The 27696-nt window shown below is 40.1% G+C and overlaps 1 protein-coding gene across 2 annotated transcripts in view; it reads right to left on the bottom strand.

Annotated features, from left to right (window-relative positions):
• Window positions 1-27696, bottom strand: part of DLC1 (DLC1 Rho GTPase activating protein) — a 349900-nt gene that overhangs the window by 184917 nt on the left and 137287 nt on the right. For both annotated transcript variants that reach the window (XM_084627584.1, XM_084627585.1), the window contains one exon: window positions 10090-10123. In XM_084627584.1, the coding sequence (XP_084483710.1) occupies window positions 10090-10123 (34 nt within the window). The remainder of the gene's footprint in view (window positions 1-10089; window positions 10124-27696) is intronic.

The raw sequence follows: 27696 nt of genomic DNA, 5'->3' as shown, positions 1-27696 counted from the left end.
CACCCTGGTTAAAAAAGACTGAACAAAGAAGCTGTAGAAATCATTACAAAAAGTCTCATAAAAGTTACACATAGGAAGGAGTTAAAACAGCGGCTGGAGATGGGATGGAAGGCAGCTGGATAAATAATTCTTACAAATCTGAAACTTAGAGATTCAGCTTTTTATCACATACATTGGGATTTACTTCAATATCGCTTGACTCCTTTCACAGAGTTTGTATTAAGGTTTTGTGGAAGACTTTTGGATCTCTTTCCCATTTTCGTGATAGTCATACTATGTTGTGAGATGAGACAGAACAAGAAAAACATTTCAATGCAGAGCCAGCTGATGTTTTAAAATAATCTGTTGGCAAAATCCAGAAAGTTGAAGAAGTTCAATCAGGTGATGTACCTTACACATCAAGGAGACAGACGATGGAAACAAACGTAGTCTCCACTCTACTTCAGATTTACACTTCCTTCTGGCTCCTTGATAGTTAAGTTACATCAATTTAAGCTCCCTCACACAATGGTAAAGTGGGTGCAAGCAGCTGTAAGGAAGTATGATTATGAGTAAAGGAATGTAACTTACACATGACATCTGAATTTGACACATTCATATTTACTAGAGGACAGGTTCTTAACCTGGAACCTTTCTGGTTGTGAATGGTGCTGTTGATTTTGTTGACCTGAGATGACAAGCAGCACTAAGATTGAGTCACTGTTCACACTTTCCAGGAGCTGGAAACCAGCTGGATGGGTTTACTGCATTTTTAGAGTACCAAAAGGGAGTGGCTCCTCCCTTGAATTTGGGCCACTCCAGAGGACCAGGCAGCAAAAATGACTGTATGATTTATTTTAGTTAGGAATGACTTATTCCATGGTCATGTATTCTTCATATTTTGCAGGAAAAGAAAGCATTGCAAGACTTAATGATTCAACCTCTCCCTCTGTTGATGTCAAGCTAACATAATATCTCAGCACCTTCTACATTTTGGAGAATTTTAATCCAGATCTGGATCTCAACTCTGCAACTTGGTTCTCAAGAGCTTACATGCTACTGGGGAATTGCTCAATAGTCAATATTCAAAGGGGTGAAATATAGAGCTGGGCGAAATTTTTAGAATGATTAGTTTATTGCACAAAAGGTGCAGTTTTGGTAGACCCAAAACTATTCAAAAATTTGACACAAATAATTTTGTCCATTCACAAAATGGCCAGGAGGTGGAGGCAGTGTGGGTACTACCCATTCCCTCTTATACCCTTTAGCCTGGTGGTTAGGGCACTCACACGGGACTTAGGAGACTCAAATTTAAATCCCCACTTTAGAACAGACCTGAAATGAATTTTTTTTGATTCACCAAAAATTCCATAAAATGTCAACCTGAAATTATTTATTATGACAATGTTGATATTTTGTAACTGCCACTGAATCAAAAAATATATCAGTTATTGGTCCAGATCTGGACATACGTGGCAGCCAGTCACCAGGAGGTATGGAGAGCTTGAGACTTCCTGCCTGTTTAGATTAGCTTTTAATATGTCATTTTATAGTCTTTCAGAGGAAGGTGCTGATCCCAGACAGCACCTTCAACTCCTATGAAAGTTCCGCTGATTATGCTGAATATCCCTCACAGAATGAACACAGCATGGAATGTAAGTTCAGTAATTATTCACAGGAGCCACTATGGCAGCTAACAATTAACAACACTGCTAAAAAATATCCAGATCCATGTATTATGAAAAGTTTCCAAAAACAATGGTATCAATTATTTCACATCCTTTAAAAAAAGTGTTGTCAGGAACCTCACCATGAAATGCCAGCCTCTAGCAACTAGAGGTATCACAAACCTTCTTTCCAGTAATGAGTTCACATAAATGTCAGTGGAACAGTGAAATGCAAAATATGTCCATTAGCATTTATTGATCTTTGTCAGTCATCCATGCAAATTCAAACAGCATTGCTGTAGCTGTTCTTTAGAATGACAAGCTGGAAGGTGAGGACTGCTCACCTGACATTTTTATCTGGAAAACAAACACTAACTAAAATAATACATTGGGGAAAGACTAATGCGCTATCAATTATAGATGAAAGATTATTGATAGCCAAGAACTAACCATTTGGTACCTCAAATCAAATTAAAAGGAGTACTTGTGGCACCTTAGAGACTAACATATTTATTTGAGCATAAGCTTTCATGAGCTACAGCTCACTTCATTGGATGCATGTAGCTCACGAAAGCTTATGCTTAAATAAATTTGTTAGTCTCTAAGGTGCCACAAGTACTCCTTTTCTTTTTGTGGATACAGACTAACATGGCTGCTACTCTGAAACCTGTCAAATCAAATTGTCACAAGAGCAACTGCTAATGTACAACTGCTCTGTTAGAAATAGATATGAAATGATTGAAATGGAGGAAGGACTGTTTGAACTCATTCAGTATATTCTATAGTGTCAGATAGAGCATGTCATGTAGCCTGCAAATTACTACCATGTAAAGGTTTTCCTCTGACTGGGATACTGATTTGTCATTAGTAAGTTAACTCATGTTTTGCTTGAATTTCTGCATATCTGCAAACCAATGCAATTCAGTCAGCAAGACCCAATTTTTCATGCAGCAGTTTGATCCAAGTTTCAGAATGGCTATGTGATGACACAACTTAAATGACTTTTAAAAAAGTATGTCAGCTAACAGGTCTTATACGAATAAATTGCAGACTCAGTGCATTTTTGAAGCCATATATATTAAAATCTCCACCTGTTTTCTGCAATGAACTTGGAATTCTTGCCCATGTCCAGCCTAACTGGATAATAAGATTTTCTGACTCTTGAACACATCTGTAAAAAAACAGTATAGTCTATTTTGCTTTTCAGTTAGAGCTCTATTAGAACAGAATTAAAGTGTTCTCCCCAGCACGCCAGGCAGTTGGCCTTTTGTGTGTCTTGTTTACTGACAGAAGAACCTGTTACTACTGAATTTTAAAGTTCTTCCTGCTAAGAGCTCTCACATACAGTCTTGACCCATCTTGTCATCACTCAATCACTTTATATTCTGCAGCTCATCTCACCATGTGGCAGCGGCACAGTGAAGATCCTCAGCTGCCTGACACTGCTGATTAGAGTCTGAGAGGGGAAATGCCCTGCAGTTAAGGTCTCTTTTATCATCTCTGTATTTTTCCTACTTACAGATCAAAGGCTACCAGGAAAATTAACACCCAAGAACACTGAGTCTGTACTTCATTACACAGTGTATTTACTAAAAGTCTAAAGCAGATACAGACACAGGAAAACTTGGTCATTTTTTCCAAAGTCTGCTATGTCCGCCACAAGAAATTGTTTGATTGCTACATTCTATTAAAAAGAAAAGGAGTACTTGTGGCACCTTAGAGACTAACAAATTTATTAGAGCATAAGCTTTCGTGAGCTACAGCTCACTTCATCGGATGCATACATCGTTAGTCTCTACGGTGCCACAAGTACTCCTTTTCTTTTTGCGGATACAGACTAACACGGCTGGTACTCTGAAACCTACATTCTATTGTAGTATTAATAGTATTGTATTTGGGGAACACTCAAAGACTTTCTATTGACCAGAAATGTCAAAGGTAGCATGTGTTTCAGATGGGAATATATACTATATATTCTTGCCCTTAGAAGCAAAATTGCTCCAATATAGACAAGAATGGGCTATGGAACATGTTGTATTTGAGAAACATAAAAAGCCAGACTCAGGCACATTCACTTATGCTGAATACTACTTTACCCCCACAAAAAGCCCTGTGAATAAAAGGTGATCCAAAAATGGGCTGCACTTTCTCTGTAGCATTTTTCAGTATTTCAAGTAAGATGGAATATTTTGGTCATACCAATAACACCTTGAACCGTCTATTCATTCTGGCTATTTTAATTATGAATAATTAAAACTAGAGGTGGATCCAAGCAGCAAAATATGGATGTGGATTTCAAAGCCCAGTTTCCTCAGTGTTTGGATTGGTCTGAGCTCATACCTAATTACGAAAATATTCTGTTTACATAATAAATAGAATGCAGCTTATACCCAGATCAGTAACTCTAAATTAAGGTTGCTAATTGTACATTGAGCTTAAATATTATCTGACAGCTATTATATGTACAGGAAAGATGGATTATTAAAACAGTGAATATTATGGAGTTTCAGCAGGTAAATTCATGAGCAAATCAATATTTATTAAGGCTAGACTGGATCCGGCCCTGATTAAGGGATAGCACATCAACTCAGGAGGAGCTTGCACCTCAAGGAAGTAATCTGCTCTACTTCTTTCCCAGACACCGATTACTTTGCCCCTCTTACATGTCTACTGGTTGCCATGCTATAGGGCCAGAGTCAAGATTCTCCTACTCCTGACCCAATACAGTAGGGATAAAGTGGGGTATCAGGCACCTAGTTCCTGCTTTCCCCTCCATGTATGAGCCAAGATATGAGGTGGCTGTGCAGGGAATATCATATCATCATTTTTTTCTCTGTTTGGATCTCTTAGACCTAGGCATAATCTAGCCCTTGATGTTAATTTCTGCTTTAAAATCTTTAATTTAAAACCCTTTCCCCACTGATAGAAATGTCACTGTGATTAATGGAATCAATCAGAATTCATGGTGCTCTCAAAGCATACTGGTCAAGTGCTGTTCTGATCAGCAGGCAGGCAGGCTGCTCATTTATAGTATCTGCTAGAGTGACCCCACAATTAAAGGGCTTTCTTCACTCTCCACTACAAAAACTTTTAACCGCTTAAGCCTTCTTGAGCTATAGGTTGATAAAAGTAATAATGTTTTCAGATTACATTTCAGTTAGGCTTTAAATAAAAAAACCCTTTTATTTACAAAACAAAACAAAACCCAGCTGACAGTTTCTCCTCTATGTAGACTAAGCCCTTCTCCTAGCTGGAAAAAATATAAAATAGACAAAATATTTAATGAAATAAGTAACAACTGTGCATAAACAAATATAATTAGTGATGTGTGAACCTCCAAAGATTTGACAATTTAGTTCAGTTAAGCATCCAAAGGTGCAGTTGCTTATTCCAAAGCTCTTGGAGCTATATAATTCTCTGGAATCTTTATAATAGGAAGCCTTGGGAAAACAATTGTTTTAAAATGAGATTTCTACATTTCTGGACCAGAAACCCTGAAAGAACAGCCTCACTCTGTATTTATTTATTTCCCTTTTGAGTCTTGGATGAAACCAGGTAGTGCAAAGTGGGAAAAAAGGAACAAATGCAATTTGTTACTAGTATAATAAACTTTTCAGAACGTCAAAAGTGGTTTGGTTTGAGCTTCTGAGTGAAATTTCAAGTCAGTTTTTATTCTGCCTGAACCTGTTTATGCTGTATACTGCAATTTTCCTAACATCCTCACACATGGATACTTATGTAGTTTTGTTCTATAATATACTTACAATTTTGGTTTGTTTGTAGCAAAATAAACAAAAGCAGTTTTGTTAATTAATGGAATGAGTAACTGAACTTCAAAGGCTTTTTTATTTTATTTGTAATGTTTAATTGTAAACATATAGACAGTTTTATACTAAGTGGTATAAAAGCTTTAAGAACACTATTTTTGAGAGACTAACTCACTCATGGCTTCATCTCTTGTGATTTATGTGTAACACTACACCTCTGTGTGGGTTATTGGCAGCAGGGATAGAACCTGTGATCTTGGGATCTTAAAGCATGAGCTTCTATTCCCTGAACTAAAAGAGATAGCTCCACTGGACAAAGATGAGGCCAAATCACCATTAGAGGCAGACTGAGTGCCACATCGAGTGGAGGGTGGGTTACATATGACTTGCTCCAAAATGCATGCCCATTATATCTTTCCCCACTGCATGACACCATCACGAGTTTCTGACTTTTAAACAAGAGTTTATATTGCAGCTGCTAACAAACCAAGCACAAGCACAAACTGCAAACTAGCTGAAAACAAGGCGAGCACTTCTCCATGCACAACGCTCCTCTGTTTGGTCTAGTTGGTGTTTTGTACATGTTCTGGGTACCCATGTATTCTGGTAGCCAACAATTAATCAGTCACATTTGGACATTTGGCCCTGAATGATAAGAAAGGTCTTTTGTTTGTAAAAAAATAATTAAAAAAAAGTGAAACTCAACATAATATGCTAAAACTCTAATCTGGGGAAAAGGGGAGAGAGGAAATTGTGTATGTCAAGCATATGTGTGTGTACTACATGCTTCTACAGACTGCTTATGGGCTGAAAAGGCTTTCACCTCATGTCTAGCTCAGGTTAACAGTGAGAGAAAACTTGGTCTTTTGGCTGAAGAGTAAGATGGGAAGTCAGAAGATCCGGGGTTTTATTTCTGGCTCTATAGCAAACTAGCTGTGACCCTGGGCAACTCTCACTGTGCCTCTGTTTCTCCACAAAATAAATGGGGATGATAATGCCTCATTATATGATGGCTGTGAGGATTAATTCATGTTTTTAAAGAGATTTGACTGCCTTTTACAGGAGGTGCTATATGATTAAAATATTGTGAATAGTGAACAAAAGTCATTACTATCTGATAGCTGCTAGATAGATTGTTGAAATTAGAGATCTCTTATGTTACTAAATGATAGATGTCCACCATTCCAGTTGTCAGTTTGTACACTAGGACATTACCTAGCAGATGCAGCCACTCTATTGGAAGAGAGCATCGCTTCTCTTAACATTTTCTCCACTGTCCTGTCCCCTTCACCCCTCTCCCTCAATGTCCCCTCTGCCTTCCCTTTAGTGAAACTCCTACCTAAATCCATCAAACAGTGGAATTAACATGACGTTTGCCGCCACCACCACCTCATTGCTCACTTTGCTTGTGTGTTGTACCCCTTTCACCACCCTGAGTTTGTTTTATCTATATCCATTATAAATTCTTCAGGGCAGGAAGAGCCTAATTTGTGCTGGGGTTTGCTGGGGTTCAGCCAGCAACAATTTTCACCTCTTCTGTCAGTGGCATTTAGTGAGGCATGCCATTCTACACTTGCATGGAAAGCATGACCTTTCATGTATGGTGCGTGTGAGGTCACTCTGCGTGGAGGACATCATTTTGTTCTAGGAACAGCATTATCATTCTTTTCATTATCATTCATTATCATTCATTACCATTCTGGGGCAGGGACTGTCTTTTTGCTTTGTATTTGGAGAGCACCCAGCACAGTGGGTCCATACAAATAATAATTTTTTATCACGTATGGGCATGGCTCAGTTGTGTTCTGAGGGGCTGGGGCCTTCTCAATTGCCATGACCTTGCCTGTCACTTGTGAATCCCCCACTCCTTGTCTATCCAGTAGTCCAGGTACACCACTTCTGATCTCATAAAAAATTAGTTACTTGGTTTTAAGCAAGGTTCCACCGCCTCCAACACTCCTTCTGCAGTGTTGACCGATGTTGAGTGTCACTTCTGTGCGTGATGAGGATGTCATCAATCCTCACTACAGCACACGGGCTACCTTTCGACAATTTTTCCATGGTCTTCTGGAAAATTCCAGGGGGTGATGATATATGATATCTCAATTGATTGTACTGATATAAGCCTTTGTGAATGTTTATAGTGGTATACTTCTACCCCCAGCCTCAACTGATGATATGCCTACAACATCTCCAGCTTACTATATTTTTGATCCCCATGTAACACTGCCACCAACTCCTCCATCCATGGAATGGCATAAATGCTTAATTTGGAAACCTGATACACCATGATTTTATAATCCGTGCAAATGAGGATGGTCTTTTCTGGGTTAACCAGAATTCAGAAAACTACTCTGATGAAATGAGGCTGGAAAAGAAGGGCATATCTAACGCAGCGTCAGTCTTTTCTCTGAGGGCATAAGGAACTGATCTTGCTTTAAAGTATTTTGGTTTGACACCATCTTGGATATAAATCCTGGCTGTTAAACCTTCCAAAGTCTTAAATCCTTCTTTAAAAATGGCTGGGTGAGCATCCAAGACTTCCTGGAGTGCTGGTGTTTAGCTAGGATCTCATCCAAAAATTTCCTCCAATTCAGTTTTAGATCTTTTAACTGATCTCTTTCTAGCAGATTTTGCATTTGTCCCCAGATCCCTAGAACCAGTAACTTTTTTGGCTTTTATATTTTATGGGGCTTAGCACAGAACCTACCACCCAGATGGGTTCTCTAATATAGGACACAGGGTCACTCCAGTATTCACTAGTGGGTTCAGTCCTGCTTTGCACTGATGCACAGTGGAAACACCGCTCTGGAGCCTGGAGTCCCTTCCAGCTTTCTTTGCATTTTCTTTATTGAATCTGTATGATTTGCTCTATAGTCTAAGTGCAAATATTGTAAATTTTTCACTGCTGCTTCTATTGTTGTTCCTATTTCTACTGCTTTGAGCCAGGGTAAGTTCTCCCCTGCCTGGAATTTTCTGTGAATTCTCTCTCATTATTAATTCCATAAACATATCTGTCCCACAGCATATCCTCTAGGACATTTCAGAATGAACAATATTCTGTTAATCTTTTCAGCTCTGTCACATATACAGGTAAACTTTCACCTGGCCTCCACATTCTACTAGTAAATTTGAAACATTCCACAATAATGTTTGTCTTTGATGTGAAGTGCTCTGTTAACCTCTTTTGCAGGTGTTCTAAACTTCTATTGCCTGATGTCTGAGGTTGTAACAAACTCCTTAAGAGAGAAAGTAGGTTTTATTGCCACAGACACTGAGGAAATTTGCTTTCTTTTTGTCCATTATCTATAATCTCATTTGCAAGAAAACAGTACCCAATCTTTCCATACATTCCTGCATTAAGCTCCTCAAGTTTCCCATACATTGCCATTCTTATGTTCTTTCTTGTCACCAGTTTTGTAAGGCCCACTCAGTGCACAAGGAATGCTTTCTACTTACAATACTGAAGGCTGGGAATGTGCTGCTTTATTCAACTATATACAAACAGAGTTGGGGGAAACACCCACTAATTAAAAGAGCAAGTAAGGGAGGGAGCAGGACTCCAAATCATAATACTCTGAGTAACCTCTTGATGACCACTTTAATAATAACAACAATACAAAAGAAGAGGTCCTCTTGCAAATTTTACTAATTATGGGCTTGTTAAATATTGGACATAGTTTTGGGAAATACTGTGAACTTTACCAGCTAAAATTGCTTGTGACATCCTGGAAAAAACAGCTGCTTTAACCATAGCTTTTCTTTCTGAGCATCGCTTAACCAGCAAGCTAAACAACAAAAAAACAACCTCTGCCCCCCCAAAAAACCAGGCCTGAAAATGTCACAAATAAACATCAGAAACTAAACTCCAAGTGGTGTCTAAGCATTCCTATGAACATTTGAAAGTCATTTTAATGCTATAGTTAATGGGTCTCAACACAAATTATCAGTAAAAAGAAGTACAAAAGATACCCACATAAATTGTACTTTGAGTTATATGGCAAGAGGTTTTTTGGGGTGCAAAATACTCTACCATTTACAACAACAATAAAGCCAATTCACAATGTCTGGGCACTACTATGACCACTTCTAATACTGCCACATAATCAAATCAGAATAGTTATGGCATTCAGATAGCATAAATAGCACAAACCGATACAAAAGTAGTCCCTTAATATTGTAGAGGTGCTTAACTGTTTTTGCCAAAGGAATATCTACAATAAAACACTCCAGAAGACCATAATTCCCTGTTATCCACTATTAAGACAGCAAAGATCCAGTCAATGGGATAAATCCTGCTTTCCTAGCTCAGGTGAACAGCCCCATTGTCTTCAGTGTTTGTTTATTGAGACTTCAAATACATTGCAATGGCTTTTAACAACAAGCAGAAAGTTAGCACCTCGAATACAAAGGATAAATGTTGGTTCATTTGATGCTGGGTAGAATTCTTTCAGACATCTCTGCTCCTGTCATGCACACGCTGTGACTCTTGCCCAAAAAGACAGTTCCAGGTCAGGATGCAAAGAGTGATATTTGCACAGAGATTTGTCAGGTCTATAATCTTGAACATTCCAGAGTAAGCCTAGTTTAAGCCTGCCCTTTACCACTGGGATAAGTAGCTAACATTCCAGGAAACTAATACAAGAAGAGGAGAAAACAAGTAAATGCTTACTCACCAGCCTTTTCCTTTTCTGAAATAACCAGCATAGCCTAAAAAAAAGAAAAAGAAAAAAGAAGGGTTGCATTTAAGAAAAGGTAACAAAATTAACTCAAGGACATCATTATTATTGATTTATCTAGATTGTGATAGTGTCCAAAGGCTCTGAACGGAACCGAGGCCTCTGTGTTGTAGGCATTCTACAATCACACATGAAGACATAATCCCTGCTTCGAAAGGCTTATGCTGTCATGTGAAGAAAAAAAAAAAGCGCAACAAATGAGTGGAGAACAAATATAAAGGGAGAATGAAGGTAACAATGATAAAACCATGTGCCATGATCTTATAGACATCACCACCAATACCACAAGTGATCTGTAAACTTAAAATGTCACAGGGAGATCCAGTGGGGAATGACTGACTGATTCTGAAGGACAGAGCAGTAAAAACTGCACAGCTGAAAAACTGAGGATAAAATGCTCAAGTCCTTCTCCCACTGAAGGCATCAGGCATTCCGCAAATTACTCCACTGGCAGCAGGATTCAGGCCCAAACATAGGGCTTCTCCCTAGCATGATGATTTCTTCTTTAAAACACTCCTCAGTAGAAATAAAAAACCTGTTGCTCTTCTGGTGATTTTTTAGAATACGAGCGTAAGACTGACAGCTTAGTCTGGTTCTTCTCTTTCTCTCACCTTAACACAGAATTCATTAAGAAGAACTTTTCTCCGCCTAAAAATGGGGCCATGATTTGGTTGTTTTTAATATTGGCATAGTATCATTTACCCTTAATTGTCTCAATCTTTTCAACAAACTGAAACAGCTTTCAGAATATCTCAGATGTTGCAGAAAGATGAGCGAATGCCCTCATTTAGAGATCAGTTTAGAGCATATATTCAGAACCACCAAGTTAAGGGGACATTTCCACATCTCCTTCATGCATGTCATTATGGAACTCGATACTACAGTTCTGACTCAAGAGAAAATCCTATGGCAGCCAATTGGAATGTTGCCCGAGTCAGGACTTCAGGATTGGGGTTGAGATACTTTGCCAATATCTCCGTATTGGAGTGAAATACCTAATTTTTTTTAAAAGGGGAGACACTGGGTAGAAGCCAGCTTGAAATTTTCAGTTTGAATGGCTGCTTATGGAGATCCTTTGAAATGTGGCTATATCCCTTAGCCAGCTTTGAAAATCCCCGCCCCAAATGTTTTTTCTGCTTTACTTTTTTTTTTGGTATGATTTCCTGGGTTGTTTTAAAAGAGCTACTTTCTTTCTATACAAAATTTAAAAGAGAAAAGGATATGCACAGTTTATATAAATACATAGTACATACAGTGGTAATAGCAAAATGATAAATTGCAGAGTCATATGATAACATTTATGATTCACTGTTGATTGCCTTAACTGCACTCTGCCCACTAGACTATCTGCACTGGGCCTTATTTCCAACATTGCAAAACCCTGAACAGCTACAGTGAGATACAGTTTACAACAACCTGCCAGAGAAATGTTTCCTTTTTCCCTGTACAAAACTATAATTGTTCAGGTCAGGCACTATTTAAATTTGCTCCAGTGACACACTGAAGATATTATCTTGTGTTCTTTCATAGCTGGACATGGGAGCTCTATATACCTTTATAAAGACTTTCCAATAACTACTTCCAATCCTGGAACGTCCCAACATATTACATGTAAAAACTGTGACATTACCTAAAATACCATTTCTGTACATGATAATGGGGACATCAAAGGGACATGAAAAAGGAATACCAATACAAACTCTTTAAAATCCTCTGTGAAATACTTCGAAAGAAATTTTCTTTTAAAAATTCAATACACACACAGTATAGTTCAGTATACTTGTATTATATGCAATAGTTTCATACATTCAGCTGAACCCCACACTCAAAGTGAACCTGCTAAACTTTGCTTGATTTTGGGGTTACAACCATGGGAAACCAGCAGGCATGGCATGGCCTTTACCCAGACTCTGACATTGGCTCAAATTTGCAGAGAGACATTAGCAAACCTCGGAAAAGTTAGTTTTTATTGGTTAGAAAATTCCAAAAGAGTAAAAAAGTTGATTGGTTTGGGGTTTTGTTATGAAAATTTCACACAGCTCTGGCAATGATGTCATTAGACTATTTCATGATGGCTTGAAATGACATACTAAATATCCTAATTATGTCCGGTGAATACACTGCAATGCCTATCTTTTGCCCTCAATTCAACACCACTTCAAGCAGGATTTTTCTGAAACATTTAAATCTAAAAGAAATATTGATTTGGTGGAAAACTTCATATTGCAGGCTTCAGCCTAAGAAAAATATACAGCTTCATTACTAACCATTTAAAACAGACTGATCTTGGAAAGGGTTATTTGAAGGACTGTAGCTGTGCTGGCCGCAGGATATTGCAGAGAGAAGTAGGTGAAGTAATATCTTTTACAGTAGAACCTCAGACTTAGGAACCCCAGAGTTACAAACTGGCCAGTCATACACACCTCATTTGTAACTGGAAGTACACAATAAGGCAGCAGCAGAGACCAAAAAACCCCCAAGAACCCCCAACCTCCCCCGCCCCAAATACAGTGCAGTACTGTGTTAAATGTGAAGTACTAAAAAAATAAAGGGAAAGTTTTAAAAAGATATTTGACAAGGTGTGAAGAAACTGTTTCTGCACTTGTTTCATTTAAATTAAGACATTTAAAAGCAGCATTTTTCTTCTGCATAGTAACGTTTCGAAGATGTATTAAGTCAATTTTCTGTCGTAAACTTTTGAAAGAACAACCATGACATTTTGTTCAAGGTTGTGAACATTTCAGAGTTACAAACAACCTCCATTCTCGAGGTGTTCGTAACTCTGAGGTTTTACTGTATTAGACCAACTTCTATTGATGATACAGACAAGCTTTTGAGTTTAAACAGAGCTTTTCTTCAAGTTTGGGAAATGTTACTCAGTCTTTTGCTCTAACATTTAAGTACATGAGGAAGAATGGCTAAACTCGTATTCCCTCTTTTGAGTCACTCCCTATCAGATTCTGTTTTTGCGTCCTCAGCTCTGCTAGAATGTGGACTGTTTGGGTCAGAACTAAATGAGAATAAATCATAACACCTACTCCAATTATTTAATTCTTATTCACTTTATAACTGTTCTTGGTCATAAAGTCATAGAAGTCGGACAAGATGTGCGATTTAGGCCATCCCTTTGCTAGTACATGATTGTTCCTTCCAATATTTTTTTCAGTCACAATTTATATTATAGGTACCTTTATAAATAGTTGAGAGGCAATGTGGTCCAGTGGATAGGGCACTGGATTGGTAGTCAGAAGATCCGAATGTTACTAACCAGCTGTGTGTGAGGGGGTGCGGAGTGTGAGCTCCAGGAGGGACTTTGGGTGCGGGAGGGGGCTGAGGGCTGGGGCAGGGGCACGGAAGGGGGTGAGTGCTCTGGCTGGGGTTGCACACTCTAGGGTGGGGCTGGGGATGAGAGGTTTGGGGTGCGGGAGGGGGCTCAGGGTTGGGGCTGTGTTCAGAGTGCAGGAGGGAGCTCAGGGCTGGGGCAGGGGGTTGGGGTATGGGAGGGGGTTCGGGGTGCAGGCAGTGCTTACCTCAGGCAGCTCCCAGAAGCGGCCAGCATGCCAGGTTCCTAGGCTGAGAGGCCATGGGACCCTATGCGCTGCCTGTGCCCACAGGCACTGCCCCTGCAACTCCCTTTGGCCATGGTTCCTGGCCAATGGGAGCTGCAGAGCTGGTGCTTGGGGCGGGGGCAGCGCATGGAGCCCCCTGGCCCACTCCTCCGCCTAGGAGTTGGTGGGACATGCTGGCTGCTTCCTGGGAGCCACATGGAGCCGGGTAGGGAGCCTGCCAGCCCCGTACCAACTAGACTTTTAACGGCTTGGTCAACAGTGCTGACCACAGACACAAGGTCTGTTTTTGACCAGGTGTTCCAGTTGAACACTGGACACCTGGCAATCCTAGACGTGGGTGCTGGAGGGAGTAGTCATGATGTAACAGTCAGGTGGTCTCATCTGTCGGGAGCCAGCTTCCTGCCTGTCTTGCTCCCCTACTGCACAGGGGAAGTGGACGAGGCTGCTCTGAAGGGCTGGGGCAGAACCAATACTCACAGGGTATTGGTTCTACTCAACTCCCCTTTCGCAAAGTCCCTGCCAGCCTCCTCAGCGTGCCTGACAGCAAGCAAGGCCTCTCAGGGCTTTCTCCCTGGGGAGCTGGTTCCTTTCCTTTTTATCAAGGCTCACTGCAGGGGCTCACTCTACCTATTTTTTTTCCTCTCCCTCTCTCTCTCTCTCTTTCCTGGACTATTGCTTTCCCTTCTCAGGAGAGGATCCCAGGGCTTGGTCTTCCCCTTGGCTTCCTACGTCCCTAATAGGACTCCCCCACAGTTCTAAGCCCTTCTTTTTATGATGATCCAGCTCCTCCCAGCTGGGACTTCACCACACCCTACAGGTTTATGCAGGTGAGCTAATTGAGTCCTCAGGCTCCTGAGAAGCCTTTTGCTGCCAGTGTGGAGTGTACACCCCCCAGGTGCCTAACACCTAACCTGTTTAGGTGTTTTTGAAAATCCCACTAGAGACCAGTCTGCAACTTTTCATGCCAAATACCTTGGAAAATCTGACTCTATGTGCTTCAAATTTTTAGAATTAGTAGATCAGTAGATTTCAATCTCTCCCACCTGTTTTTTCCCCCTCTGTAGACTGAAAGAGGAAAACACATTTTCTTATTTTTCAATTCCCAATTGGATTCTCAACTTGAATGAACTAGTCAAAACAAAGAAAATATTTTCTCTGAATCTGTTTGCTAAATTTAAACCAAAGTAATTAAGGCTAAAACTTTTCTGCACAACAGAAAGTGGAAGTATTTCTGTTTGGAAAAATGTATATGCCAGAATTTAGTTCATTGTAAAGACTGAAAATGATACTTAATGCAGTACATGATATTGTGTCATATTTATAAAGCTTGAACTGACTTCAAGAGTTAAAAATGTTTTCTCACAATTCTGAATTGAAAAAAAAATGCATCCTTTAACTCACTAAACTCTGAGGAGAGCTAGTTGATGCAGCATTTTTATTTATTTAAATGATTTGAATAGATTATAGTAAGATTAGGCCTTAAAATAGGTTGTCATAATTTCAGATGATTTTTAAACAAGTTAAATTTTAAAAAGAAAAATGTATTTAAATTTAAGAATCCAGTAAAAAAACCCATGGTTATTTATCCACCCTACTATCGAGTTTGGCCCATATTTATGAAGTACCGTACCTTGAAATTCTTCTGAATGAAAAGCACTAGTTAAATGTTGTGTAATTCTACTGCCTTGAGATTCTTTGCTTTTTATTCTTGGTTGATAAGGAAATAAAATGATGAGAGAATTCCATCATAGTTCTACCTCTCTGACTAGGGCACGTCTTCACTAGCAATGTTAAAGTGCTGTAGTTGAGGCATAGCGCTGGGAGAGAGGTCTCCCAGTGCTACAAAAAACCCACCTCCACGAGGGAAATAGCTCCCAGCACTGGTGCACTGTCTACACTGGCACATTACAGCGCTGAAACTTGCAGCACTCAGGGATGTTTTTTCACACCCCAGAGCGAGAAAGTTGCAGCGCTGTAAAGTGCCAGCATAGACAAGCCCTAACAGAGGACAAAACACCAAGGGAGCTTAGTGTTATCGCCCTAAAACGTAAAATAACGCAAACAGTGAGTAAATCTAGTTCCAGCAATTTCTGAGACAATTCTACAAAGGTTGAGTTTTTTGTTAACACAGCTACATATGCTGCTTACATGCTGCACAGTGGGATAACACGACTTATCGTTACTTAGAAGAAATGCTCGCACCTCAAGTGCAGTTTTGAATTCACTGGTGACTTTCTTCAATGATTTCCATATGTCATAAATGAACTGCATTCCCAGGAAGTGATTTAACATTTCTGGCAAAGGAGCAATTAAATGGGATTTTCCTGGTAGGCCAGATGGGTCCACTGTAACGTCACGTTATTCCTAACTTCTCGCTCCTCATGGAACAAAGGAACTCCACTAATAATTTCCACACGATCGAATCACATCTTTTTTAAAAAAACTTCCAAGACTCTTGTACCCCTCACTATTTGGTCTGAGCATCAGGATCCAAACAAAATTCCCCAACCACTTAAAACAGTCACTTTATTATTTTGTTAATGCATCTTACAAGAACACTCAGAACAGAAGGACTGCTTTAGAAATGTAACCAGGGAACTAAAAGAATACAGGACTGGAAGAGACCGCCTGAGTTGTCAAGACCAGTCTCCTTCTATCACAGGCAATCCTGTCATGTAACCCCCTTCATAAAACTATCAAGCTCCATCTTAAAACTATGTATGGCTTGCATTAAAAAACACCTGCAGGAATGAATATACTCAAGGTTTTGTTCACCACTGGACAGCATGCTATATGAGCCTGGAAAAGAGACTTTGAAATCTCTTCTTTGAATCGTAGCACATGCATGTGTGTTGTATTGGGTCTCCACTTTATACAACTGCGTTACATTTGTACACGGAGCCTGCAAAGTGGGGTTAAAATGCTACTATTCAGCTGCAGCAGCATTTTACACTCACTGCACTTTTGCCTTGTACAGATTTAAATAACAAAACAACATGCAAGGCAGTGGAGATTCTTTACATTTTTACTACTCTAGGGCTAAATTGTGACTCCCAGAGCCAGTGGAGTGCTAGGCGTGGTAGCTGCAATATCTGACCTATGGTGGAGGGACGCATTACCCCAGCACAGGGTATTGTTACTCCTTTTGAGCCAAGCAGTTAGTAAAAATTCAGCATCCAGCAGGTTATCATTAGGAGGAGAAATTGATGCTGGAATCAGCTTTTTTTTTAATGCAATCCTGTTTATTTACAAGAATGGACAGCAGCGTCCTGTTCTCCTAAACACAGGAGGAGTCAAACAGCAGGAGACGGTTTCTTTGCTCACAGTTCCAAGCCCCTTTCAGCCAGCACTTACCCAGTGCTCGTTCTGGCTGTGCCGTTGGCTTTCTGCTGCTTTGCGCCTGGTTTCTTTGGTGTTTCCCCTGCTTTTCTCTCTCAACCCCACCCCCCAAAAAGTACTACCCAGCAAAACCCCTATATCCACACAGGTCTGTTTCTGTGGTGTTGCAAGCGCCTATGCTTTGTGTGGAGGCTCCTATTGTTTCTTAGGGTGGCTATTACGCCAACCAGTTTCAATGAGATTTCACCCAATCCATAACAGTATAAGGCCTTCAAGAGCACTGAGGGATAACCTCAGCAGTACACTCGCTCCACCTGTATGAAGAAGTAGAGTTCTGTTGGGAAGCACTACTTTCTTAGCCATGCCCTGGATACACCCTGGCTTTGTCTGCTGTGCAAAAAGAGTGTTTTGTTACATCAAGATAGCTATCTTAATACATAATCCTAGTGGAGACAAGGCACAGGTAGTTTTTCAGTGTAACCCCATACTCCCCTGCCCCCCCCCCCAACCTAGGGTTGAACTTGACTAATTACAGTGAGGTAAAAACTACATGGGCCTTGTCTTCACTAGGATTTTGCACTGTGATAGCTATCTTGATGTCAAAACACCTTTTATGGTTTGTGGAAAGAGGCCCTAGGTTTGTGCAGTGTTTGCACAATATTTAGTAGGTTCCCTTGCACACAGGAAACACAAGCAGCTGCAATAGGATTAACTCCTGTGCAAGTGCAGAGTGCTATATCTGGCTAAACTGTATAGTAATTGGCACAGACTATATTAAAGGTGCTTATAGTACATAACTGCTGAAATGAGAATCAGGTACATCTTTTAATTTTCTTTATATTCTTCCATAAACCAACTCCAGGGATGCTGCATTACAAACTTTACAGTCATATCAATTATTCTAAACAGGGTTCTGAAATGTTAAGGTTCATTGTGTAATTATACATACACTAGTAGCAGCTCCAGGCTGACATGTCTATTTAAATCCATAATACTTTATTTTCAGAAGGAATAGAGCAGGTAAAGTGTAATTGGCATCACTTAAGTCACATTTTCAATGCCAAGATGGATATTTTACAAAACCTTTCAATCTTATTATGCTGTCAGCTGTCCAGTAATTTCTCGAGTACGTATTTGAAGAGACATGTTGGAATACTTCCTTGCCAGTGATCTGACATATCTTGAGTCACAAGGCATTTCTCCAGTTTTTATACAGAATTTATTGCATTATCTTCAACATTGCTTTATTTCTAAACTTGGCAGTGAATACAAAACTGCCTCTATACCCTGACCTTTTTACTAAGCCCAGATGCTCCTTCTGCAATTTGTTTAAAGGAAGATACTCAAACTGAAGTTAGGTAAAAGAAAGAAGTATGTTTGCTGGTGTCTGGACAGTGTGCTGTTGGCCAATGCATGCAGGCAGCCTAGGTTCAAGAATGAACTCAAAGGGTATGCCTAAACTTCAGTACTGGCCCGGGGCAGCTGACTTGGGCTTGGAGGGCTCAGGTTGCAGGGCTAAAAATTGCTGTGTAGATGTTTGGGTTCAGGCTGGAGTCTGGGCTCTGAAATCCTGTGAGGAGGGAGAATGTCAGAGGCCACGCTCCAGCCTAAATTTTAGCTCCTCAGCCCAAGCCCTGCAAGCCCAAGTCAACTGACCTGGACTCCGAGACTACAAAAATTTTATTAAAGCAAATGTTAAAATTATATAATACACAGGTTGAGAAAAGAATGTTTGTATATCTGAGTATATCTACACTGCAATATAAGCCAGGGCTCAGACTCAGTCTTGCACCCAAACCCCACTTCCATCTGCATAAAAATCTCTTAGACTTGGGCTTGGACCTATGGTCCTAGAACCCTGTGGGGGTGGAGGGATCAAGTCAAGTCAAGCCAGAACCCAGGGTTTGAGACCTATTGCTTTTCAGTGTAGACACAGCCCCACCACACTGGGTCCTAAGAGACCGCCAAAAGTACCCCACAATCCAATGGGACACCTTCCTTTGTCCTCTCTATCTCAAGAATTTCCAGTCAACTCCAGGAAAACAGAGGCAACCCCACTGTGTGTAGTACAGCAGCACAGTGAGTCAGCATTTAACCCTTCTGTTGACTTCTGAACACTCAGCTGCAAACACACCAGAGACCCTTCTGTGTTTGCAATGGAGCCTGAACAGAAGTCTTCTGCAAAGTGCATGGTTTCATAGTCAGGGGAGCACACGCAGGTTTTGGTACATCTTTAGTGCGAGACCAGCAAAACAAAGTCCACACATTTATATGTAAAAGTTCTCACATGCCCATACCCGGACACTCCTTTTCAATCTGTGCATATAGCTTTTCTGCTTCTATAAATGCAACTGGCTTCACTCAGAACCATATTGTTGCAACAATACATCACCCAGCCCACAGCTGCTTGCGCCCACACCAACCATTATGGATTTGTTCACATCATAGTACTTGAGAACTGGAGCTGTTGAGATAATTTCTTTTACTTTTTTGAAGGCAATTTCTTGATTTGGCCCCCATAGCTAAGATGTGTTGGACATTAACAGTTCATTCAGTGGTTTTTTAACTGTAGAAGATTCTTGTAGGTATTGACCAAAGTAATTTATGATACCCAGTATATATCTCAATTCAGGGACACTAATTGTGCACTCAGTTCTTGAATTGCTTTTGCTTTCTCAGGGTAGGACTGATTCCATCTGTATTTATGGTCTGTCCCCAAAACTCAATTTGGGATAGGTGGAAAATGCATTTTTCCTTGTTTAGTTTCAGTCCAGACTGACTGATTAGGCTTAGGACTTTTTAAGGGTTTTGTTGTGTTCTTCCTTCAAAGATCCATATATCAGAATGTTGTCCATTAAAACTACAACTCCGTTTGTGCTCTTTAATGGTCCCTCATTAAGGGATTGAAGAGTGACATGTTGATGAGATCCTTCAACCTTTGTTGCTTTGTTCCTTCTGTGTGCAATCTTTGCTGTCTTTTCCCCTCTGCGTCTGTTCCTAGTTTACTTCTGACACCATGTCATGTTCTTCTACATCAGATAGAGATGGGCAGGTCTGGATGAGGTTTGCTGAAATAAAGTATTATATACACAGTGCCACTAAGTGGTGGAACGGTGTAATACAGTTCAGCATTCCATTACAAAGCCTGGGACAAAGTATTTTCATGGACTATTCCAAAAGGAAGCATTTCTGTGATAAATTTATGGTTGAAATTCTGGACAGTGCCAACGAGTAGGCCCAGTACCAAAGACAGAGGGACTTACAGCTAGAGAGTCATGGCAAGAGACAAAAGGAAAGGTTATACAGCTTGAGGACAGGGTTTCAATGTGGGAACAGGCACTTCCTTCATAGTTTCTGGAACAGGAATGGCGGTTAAGGGAAGAGGACAGAGCTCAGCAGAAAGAACTATTTGAACAGCTGATATCACTAATGGCCAAATTAACATGGCAAATTAAAACTTTTATTGCTGTAATTTAAAAACATGGGCCTGATTCCTGAATGCTCCTTTTACAGGGAACCATTATTGAATGGGTGTGCTTCTAATGGAGTCCCTCAGTGATCAATTTTTGGCTCTATGTTATAAAAAATATTTATTAATGACCTGAAAGAAAACATAAAAGTATTACCAAAGAAGTTTGCAGATGACACAAAAATTGGGGGAGTGGTAAATAGTAACAGGTTACTAAGACAGGTCACTAATACAGAGCAATCTGGTTCACTTGGTAAACTGGGCACAAACAAACAATATGCATGTTTATGTGGCTAACTGTAAATGTATACATGTAAGAAAAAAGAATGAAGGCCATATTTATAGGATGGGGACTCTATCCTGGGAAGCAGAGACTCTGAAAATGATTTGGGGGGGATGTTGGATAATCAGCTGAACATGAGCTCCCAGTATGATGCTGTGGCCAAAAGCTCTAATGCAATCCTTGGATGCCTAAATAGGGGACTCTTGGGTAGGAGTAGAGAGGTTATTTTACCTCTGTATGTGACACTTGTGTGACTGCTGCTGAAATACTATGTCTGGTTCTGGTGTCAACAATTCAAGAAAGATGTTGATAAATTGGAGAGGGTTCAGAGAAGAGTCACAAGAATGATTAAAGAGTTAGAAAACATGCCTTATAGTGATAGACTCAAGGAGCTCAATCTATTTAGCTTAACAAAGAGAATGTTCAGGGATGACTTGATTATAGTCTAAAAATACCTACACAGGGAAGAAACATTTAATAATGGGCTCTTCAGTCTAGCAAGAAAGGTATAGCACAATCGAACAGCTGGAAGATGAAGTGAGACAAATTCAGACTGCAAATAAGGAATAATTTTTTAATGGTAAAAGCAACTGACCAGTTTACTAAGGGTCATGGTGGATTCTCCATCACTGGCAATTTTAAAATCAAGTCTGCATGTTTTTCTAAAAGATGTGCTCTAGGAATTATTTTGGGGAAATTCTATGTTATACAGGAGGTCAGACTAGATGATCAAAATAGTCCCTTCTGGCCTTGGAATCTATGAATGTATTAATCTATAAATCACTGGAGTAATGCAAAAGGAGCATTCATGTAAATAAGAATCAGGCCACATGCATTTTTCCCAAGGGTGAATGGATTTTAATAAAATGAATCGCATTTGTTCTAAGTGGGGGGAGGCTGTGCATTGTATTATGATTAGAAAGACTCACAGCCTCCAAAGCTGGCACATACTATGCATACTATATTTAATATTTACATTTTAATTTTTCAAAGGTTCATCATTTTTTAAGCCCAAAGTGACCCTCTCATTGGTGATATCTTGAATCTAGATCAAGCCCTGTGATCATCTAGTCTGAGCTCTGCCTTTTTCTCTTCCCTGATTGTTTTGTGTCTCTTCACATTTCTTTTCACTCTGACTGCTCTCTGTTTCATTTTGTTTTTTAATTAAACATTTCCTCTCTGGCCCCTCTCTGATCACTTTGATGTGGAGTGGCAAAATGAGGACAGACACATGCATGGAATTGAGTGGCAGGCCATAACTTTTATTAAGCTTTAGCCCAAAGGAGGGGTGCTACCCACCTGTCATCCATTACTCTCCTCTACCATTGGTTCCAGTGTGGGGGTTACAGGTCTCCTTACCATAGAACCTGCAACTCATGGTAAGCTCTTCTCAGCCTACCCCTCCTGGACTCAGCTCTCTCTGAGTCCTAGCACCCTCCCACTCGGGAGGGGGACAGATGGTGCAGAAGGGTGGAGACGTTGGCCACAAGGCCACAAGGTCTCACCCTATCTTATGAGCCCATCACCAAATTCCTAGCTCTTTTAGCTCTGGGAACCATTCATTTTATCCTTTTAACTGCACTGGAAACTGGCTGCAAGTTTTGATGAATTAACAGCTCAACCCAAGAACCTCAGTTAGGTACTAAATAGGATTGTCAATTAATCGCAGTTAACTCAAGAGATTAATGCAAAACAAATTAACTAGAAAAATTAACCAAAAAAGAAAACCAACCTTCTGCTGGTGGCCTCTGACTCAGATGATGAAAATGAATGTGAATTGGTCCTCACTGCTTTGGATCATTATTGAGCAGTGATCATCATTGAAGTATGTTCTCTAGAATGGTCGTTAAATCATGAAGAGGCACATGAATGTTTAGCATATCTGGCACATAAATACCTTGCAATGCCATAACAGTGCCATGCATATAACAGTGCCATGCGAATGCCTGTTTTCACTTTCAGGTGAAATTGTAAATAAGAAGCGGGCAGCATTATCTCCTGCAAATGTAAACAAACTTGTTTGTCCGAGCGATTAGCTGAACAAGAAGTAGGACTGACGGACTTGTAGGCTCTAAGGTTTTACACTGTTTTGTTTTTGAGTGCAGTTATGTAACAAAAAAAATCCTACATTTGTAAGCTGCACTTTCATGATAAAGAGATTGCACTGCAGTACTTGTATGAGGTGAATTGAAAAATACTATTTCTTTTGTTTATCTTTTTTGTAATGCAAATATTCGTAATAAAATATAATATAAAGTGATCACTGTACACTTTGTATCCTGTGTTGTGATTGAAATCAATATATTTGAAAATGTAGAAAACATCCAAAATATTTAAATAAATGGTATTCTATTATTGTTTAATGGTGCAATTAAAACTGCAATTAATTAATTGTGATTAACCGTGATTAATTTTTTTAATCGTTTGACAGTCCTAGTACTAAGCGCTTCCCTATTTAACCCACTGTGGTTTGAAGGTGCTGCAAACAAGGCAAAAAACTCTCTCATCTGCCAATTGGCCCATGGGAAAAAAAATTCCTTCCTGACCCTCAGATGGGTGATCAGCTAGACCCACCATTTCTGTCAGGCTGGGTTCCCATTTCTGGTCCAGGATGCATAAGGTGGGGCTTCTGGAATGGAGCCAAAAGAGGGTCCACATAGCTTTCTTTCCAAGTTAAATCCTGGGAACTGGGGAATGCTAGCCAATCAGCACCCGTCCCCCTCAACTGACCAATGGGTACTAAAGACTCCTGGCAGAGGAGCAGGAAGAGGTACTTGGTGTCCCTCAGCGTGTGTCCCCTCCCTCTCTGTTGCAACTGTCCCCCATCACCACTGACCCCATGAAGTTCTCCCACCTGTTGAGGCAGGTGGCTGGCATTTTCTCTAGTCCCACTTATTCAGAACTCCTTGAACCCAAAAATATTTCAAATGTTCAAAACACACAAAAAATCTTAAGCCCTCAAAAGAAGATTAGTCTAGTCAGCTTTTTGAAGAGAAGGCTAAGAGGCAACTTGATCACAGTCTGTGATTACCTAGGCAGGGTGAAGATATCTGATACTACAATGCGCTGTAATCCAGTAGACAAGGTCATAACAAGATCCTGTAGCTGAAAGTTTAAGTCAGCAAAATTCAGTTTGCTAATAACATAAAAACGGCAATAACTTACCAAGGAATGTGGTAAATTCTCCAATACTTGGAATCTTTAAATCAAGATCTGATATATTTTTAAAAGACATCCTCTAGTTCAACCAGAAGTTATTGGGCTAACTGCATAACCACTGGTTTAAATTCCGTGGCCTGTGTTATCCAGGAGATCAGACTAGATAATCATGACAGTCCCTTTTGGCTTTAAAATCTATGGACATTCAAATGGGTTTCAAATTAAGCAAATTCTGTAGTCCTTACTCAGGCAAAACTCACTCAGTTAAGGCCCCAATCCAGCTACAAACTATAAAGTTTCTTAAGTGCTTTGCTGGATTCAGATCTAAATTCAAAATGTAGATTTGGATCAATAATAATACTTTGCACAACTGCAGCTCCTTTCATCCCAGGGTTTGAAAGTTCTGTAAAATGTGGGTAAGTATAATTAGAAACAGCAGAGGCATAAAATTTATTTGCCAAATAGAAATTAGATTAATTTAATGTCCGATCCACCAGAAATTAGCTTCTCTGGAAGCTGTCCCACAGAAGCTTCATGAGTCTCTGGGCTATACAACCACAAAGATTATTCCCTCTTCTGAAAAGAAAAGGGTTCCCACTTAAGTGGCTATTAAATACTCACCCCAATTACATGCATATAAAATATATTGCATGGATACAATTCTGTTATATATTATTATTATATCTATGTGCAAATTAAGTTCTAATATTTATATTCAGGGGTTCCACCCAGCATGCAAATGCTTACTCACAGGAACTTTCGCCCATCCATTTTCATTTTCCTTTTCTCATGAAGGAGAATTACTACAGTTCTAGATACGAATTAACACAAGTAGCCTCTGGTAGGGGAACTGATTGTCCAGAGAATCAAGAGAAAAGGAGACTCCTCCATCCATGTAGCTATGCAATTTATGGCTATGGATTTCTCTTCTTTCCAGTTTTGAGCCTGATGACCGAGCAATGGAATAGGAAGAGCAGCTGGTGACTGCGAGGGGTAGGTGAGGCCCCATAGACTCTTGCCTCCAGGCAACCATGCTGCCTTTAGACAGCTTTCATTCAGATGAGTACTTTTGTTTGATCCCTTCCCCCTCCCCCCGCATTGGTTGGTTGGTGGGATGGATGAAGGGTAAATTTTGTACATGGCAGGTAGCTTTGGGCTCCTGGGAAGTCAGAAAGAAGGAGGAGTTGTGTGTGGGAAGACAGTTCTATGAGGATTAAAAAGAGCTAAAAAAAATCTACTAAAAACCTGAAAAGTAAGCAACACTTAATTTTAAATAGGCATTACAATGAAGGAACAATAAAAACTGTGGCAGTTAATGGAAAAACTCATGCACTAACAATGGCCCAGAACAGGTGCTGTTGGGCTAGTTTATAACTAAGTAAAATATTTAAAAAAAAATTGAATTAGTTAATTGTATGTCAGTCTGCCCCTGGGATATAATGTAGCTATTTTCCCGTTGTATACCTCATAAATACCCTGCTTTGGCAGGGGAAACCAAAGCTGCAATTAGCAGGCCAAATCTTTCGGAGCCTGGCCTATACAAACTCTCAAACGATTTCAGCTATTTTAATAATGATCAAGAAACCTTGGACATTGGCCCATCCCTGAAAATCCTTCAGCTGAACACTGAAGGTCTCTCAGCAGCTAAATACTCCATTCTCCAGTTCTTCTAGTCTCCAAATATAACCCAGATGTAATCTGCCTTCAGGAGACATATGTTGACTCCCTTTGTAACAGCTGCTTTAACATCAAAGGTAATCTTATGAGTTACTCTCTGCACAGCAAATATGGAAGTGCTACCTATGTTAGAGCAAATCTTACCAACATGGGACCACTCCCATTTAATTCAGACCACTGTGACATTGTAAGAATTGGTCATTTCAGAGTGGCAAATGTGTACAACCCCCCTACCTACCCCTGGCCTACCCCCAAAAAATTCTTCTTAAGCTCCTGCTCCCTGCCATCTAGGTTGGAGATTAATAGCAAGTACACTATCTCGAGATAACAGAGAATCAGATCAAAATGGAGTTGACCTTTTGAACTGGGTCTTACTTCATGATCTTTACCTCATTCATGATCCAAAACAATGGGGTACTTTTAATTCTGCTAGATGAAAGCAAGACTACTCTCCTTACCTCACCTGGATCACCAGCACAGGATATCATCAACTTCAAGCTATAAGCAGTGTATTGAAAAAACTTCCCACACAGTCAATGTCATCTGATCTTTAAGATCATCTGAACCATACCTACTGTGAGAACCAATCAAAACCCTAACTGGGACTATCAGAATGCAAACTGGCCCAACTTTACACAATTCACCAATCACGACATCACTTGTATCCCGCACAACACCTCTATTGAAGAAGCTTATATGTGGTTCACAGAAGTCATTTACAAGTCAAGCCACCAAATCAGTTCCAAGAGGTTGTTATGAGATTTACATTCTTTGCCTGGATGAGGAATGCACAGAACTCTTCAAGCTTCATGAAGAAACTGGTGATCCAGACAGCCTCAGATACTTTAGACAGCTTGACCACTTCTAGAAGAGCAAAATGGGATCAGGCTACCGTGGAACTAAACGTGTCACGATCCAGCCACACAGCCTGGGTACTAATCAGAAAATGTGGGGCTGCTTTGAAGTCTCTTGCACAGCACCATTATGCAGTCTCCCTAAACAGCACGGTTACCCACCTGAAAATTATCGAAAAGGCATATAAGGACAAAATATCTGGAGGAGAGGTGAAGAAGAAATGGAGGCAATATGAACAGTGCATGCCTGAAACTGAAGAAGATTTCCAGCCTTTTACTGCATATGAAATAGAAAGGGTGATCAAAATGTTGAAGACAGGGTCTTTACCTGTGGACTTGATAACTTCTTTCCTGAATTGCTGAAGAACCTGGGAAAAATTAGCAGACAATGGCTACATCTTTCTCTCTAGAAAAATTCAGGAGAATAAAATACTTAAAATTGGGCACAGAGTAAAGGTAGTAGCCTCGCCAAAACTTAATAAAGAACATCTGCCTGCAACAGCATCTCTTTGCTAAGATGTGTGTACAAACTACTTAAAAAGCTTATCTTTCAAATAACTGACTCTCTCATTGGTGATATCTTGAATCTAGATCAAGCAGGTTTCAGACCAAACCACAGAACCTGTGATCAAATGCTGGCACTCACCACCTACATGGAGAATGGCTTCCAGAGCAGGAAGAAGACAGGTTCAATATTTATAGATTTTACTGCTGTACATGACATGTTCTGACATATCGTACCAACTGTCATTGGTCTTACTGAAGTGCGCTGTGAACTGTTGCTGAGAGGCTGTTGATTCTTGTACAAATGAACAGTTCCTGGAAGTCCTAAAACAATGGTCTACCTTAGGACTCAGTTCTAGCACCAACACTTTTTAACCTCTTTACAAATGACCTTCCCAATAGTATTGCCAGGCATTTTATCTGTGCAGATGGCATCTGTCTGGCAGTGCAGGCACAGGATTTCAGTCATCTCCAAGAAGTTCTGAATGTTGACATGAAAGAGAGGGCCCACTATAGCAAAAGATGGAGACTTTAATTAGTACCACAAACATAGTTTCCAGCTGCTTCCATCTATACCATGCAAAGGCCAACAAACAGCTCAATATCTTCCTGAATGGACACAGGTGGACCATGACCCAAAGCCTGAGTATGTAGGTGTTACTCTGGACCATACCTTGACTTTTAAAGAGC

The sequence above is a fragment of the Lepidochelys olivacea genome, assembly GCF_965140295.1.
Source record: "Lepidochelys olivacea isolate rLepOli2 genome assembly, chromosome: 4".
Lineage (NCBI taxonomy): Eukaryota > Metazoa > Chordata > Testudines > Cheloniidae > Lepidochelys > Lepidochelys olivacea.
The sequence above is the reverse complement of the archived record's forward strand: the minus strand, read 5'-3'. Positions and strand labels throughout refer to the sequence as shown.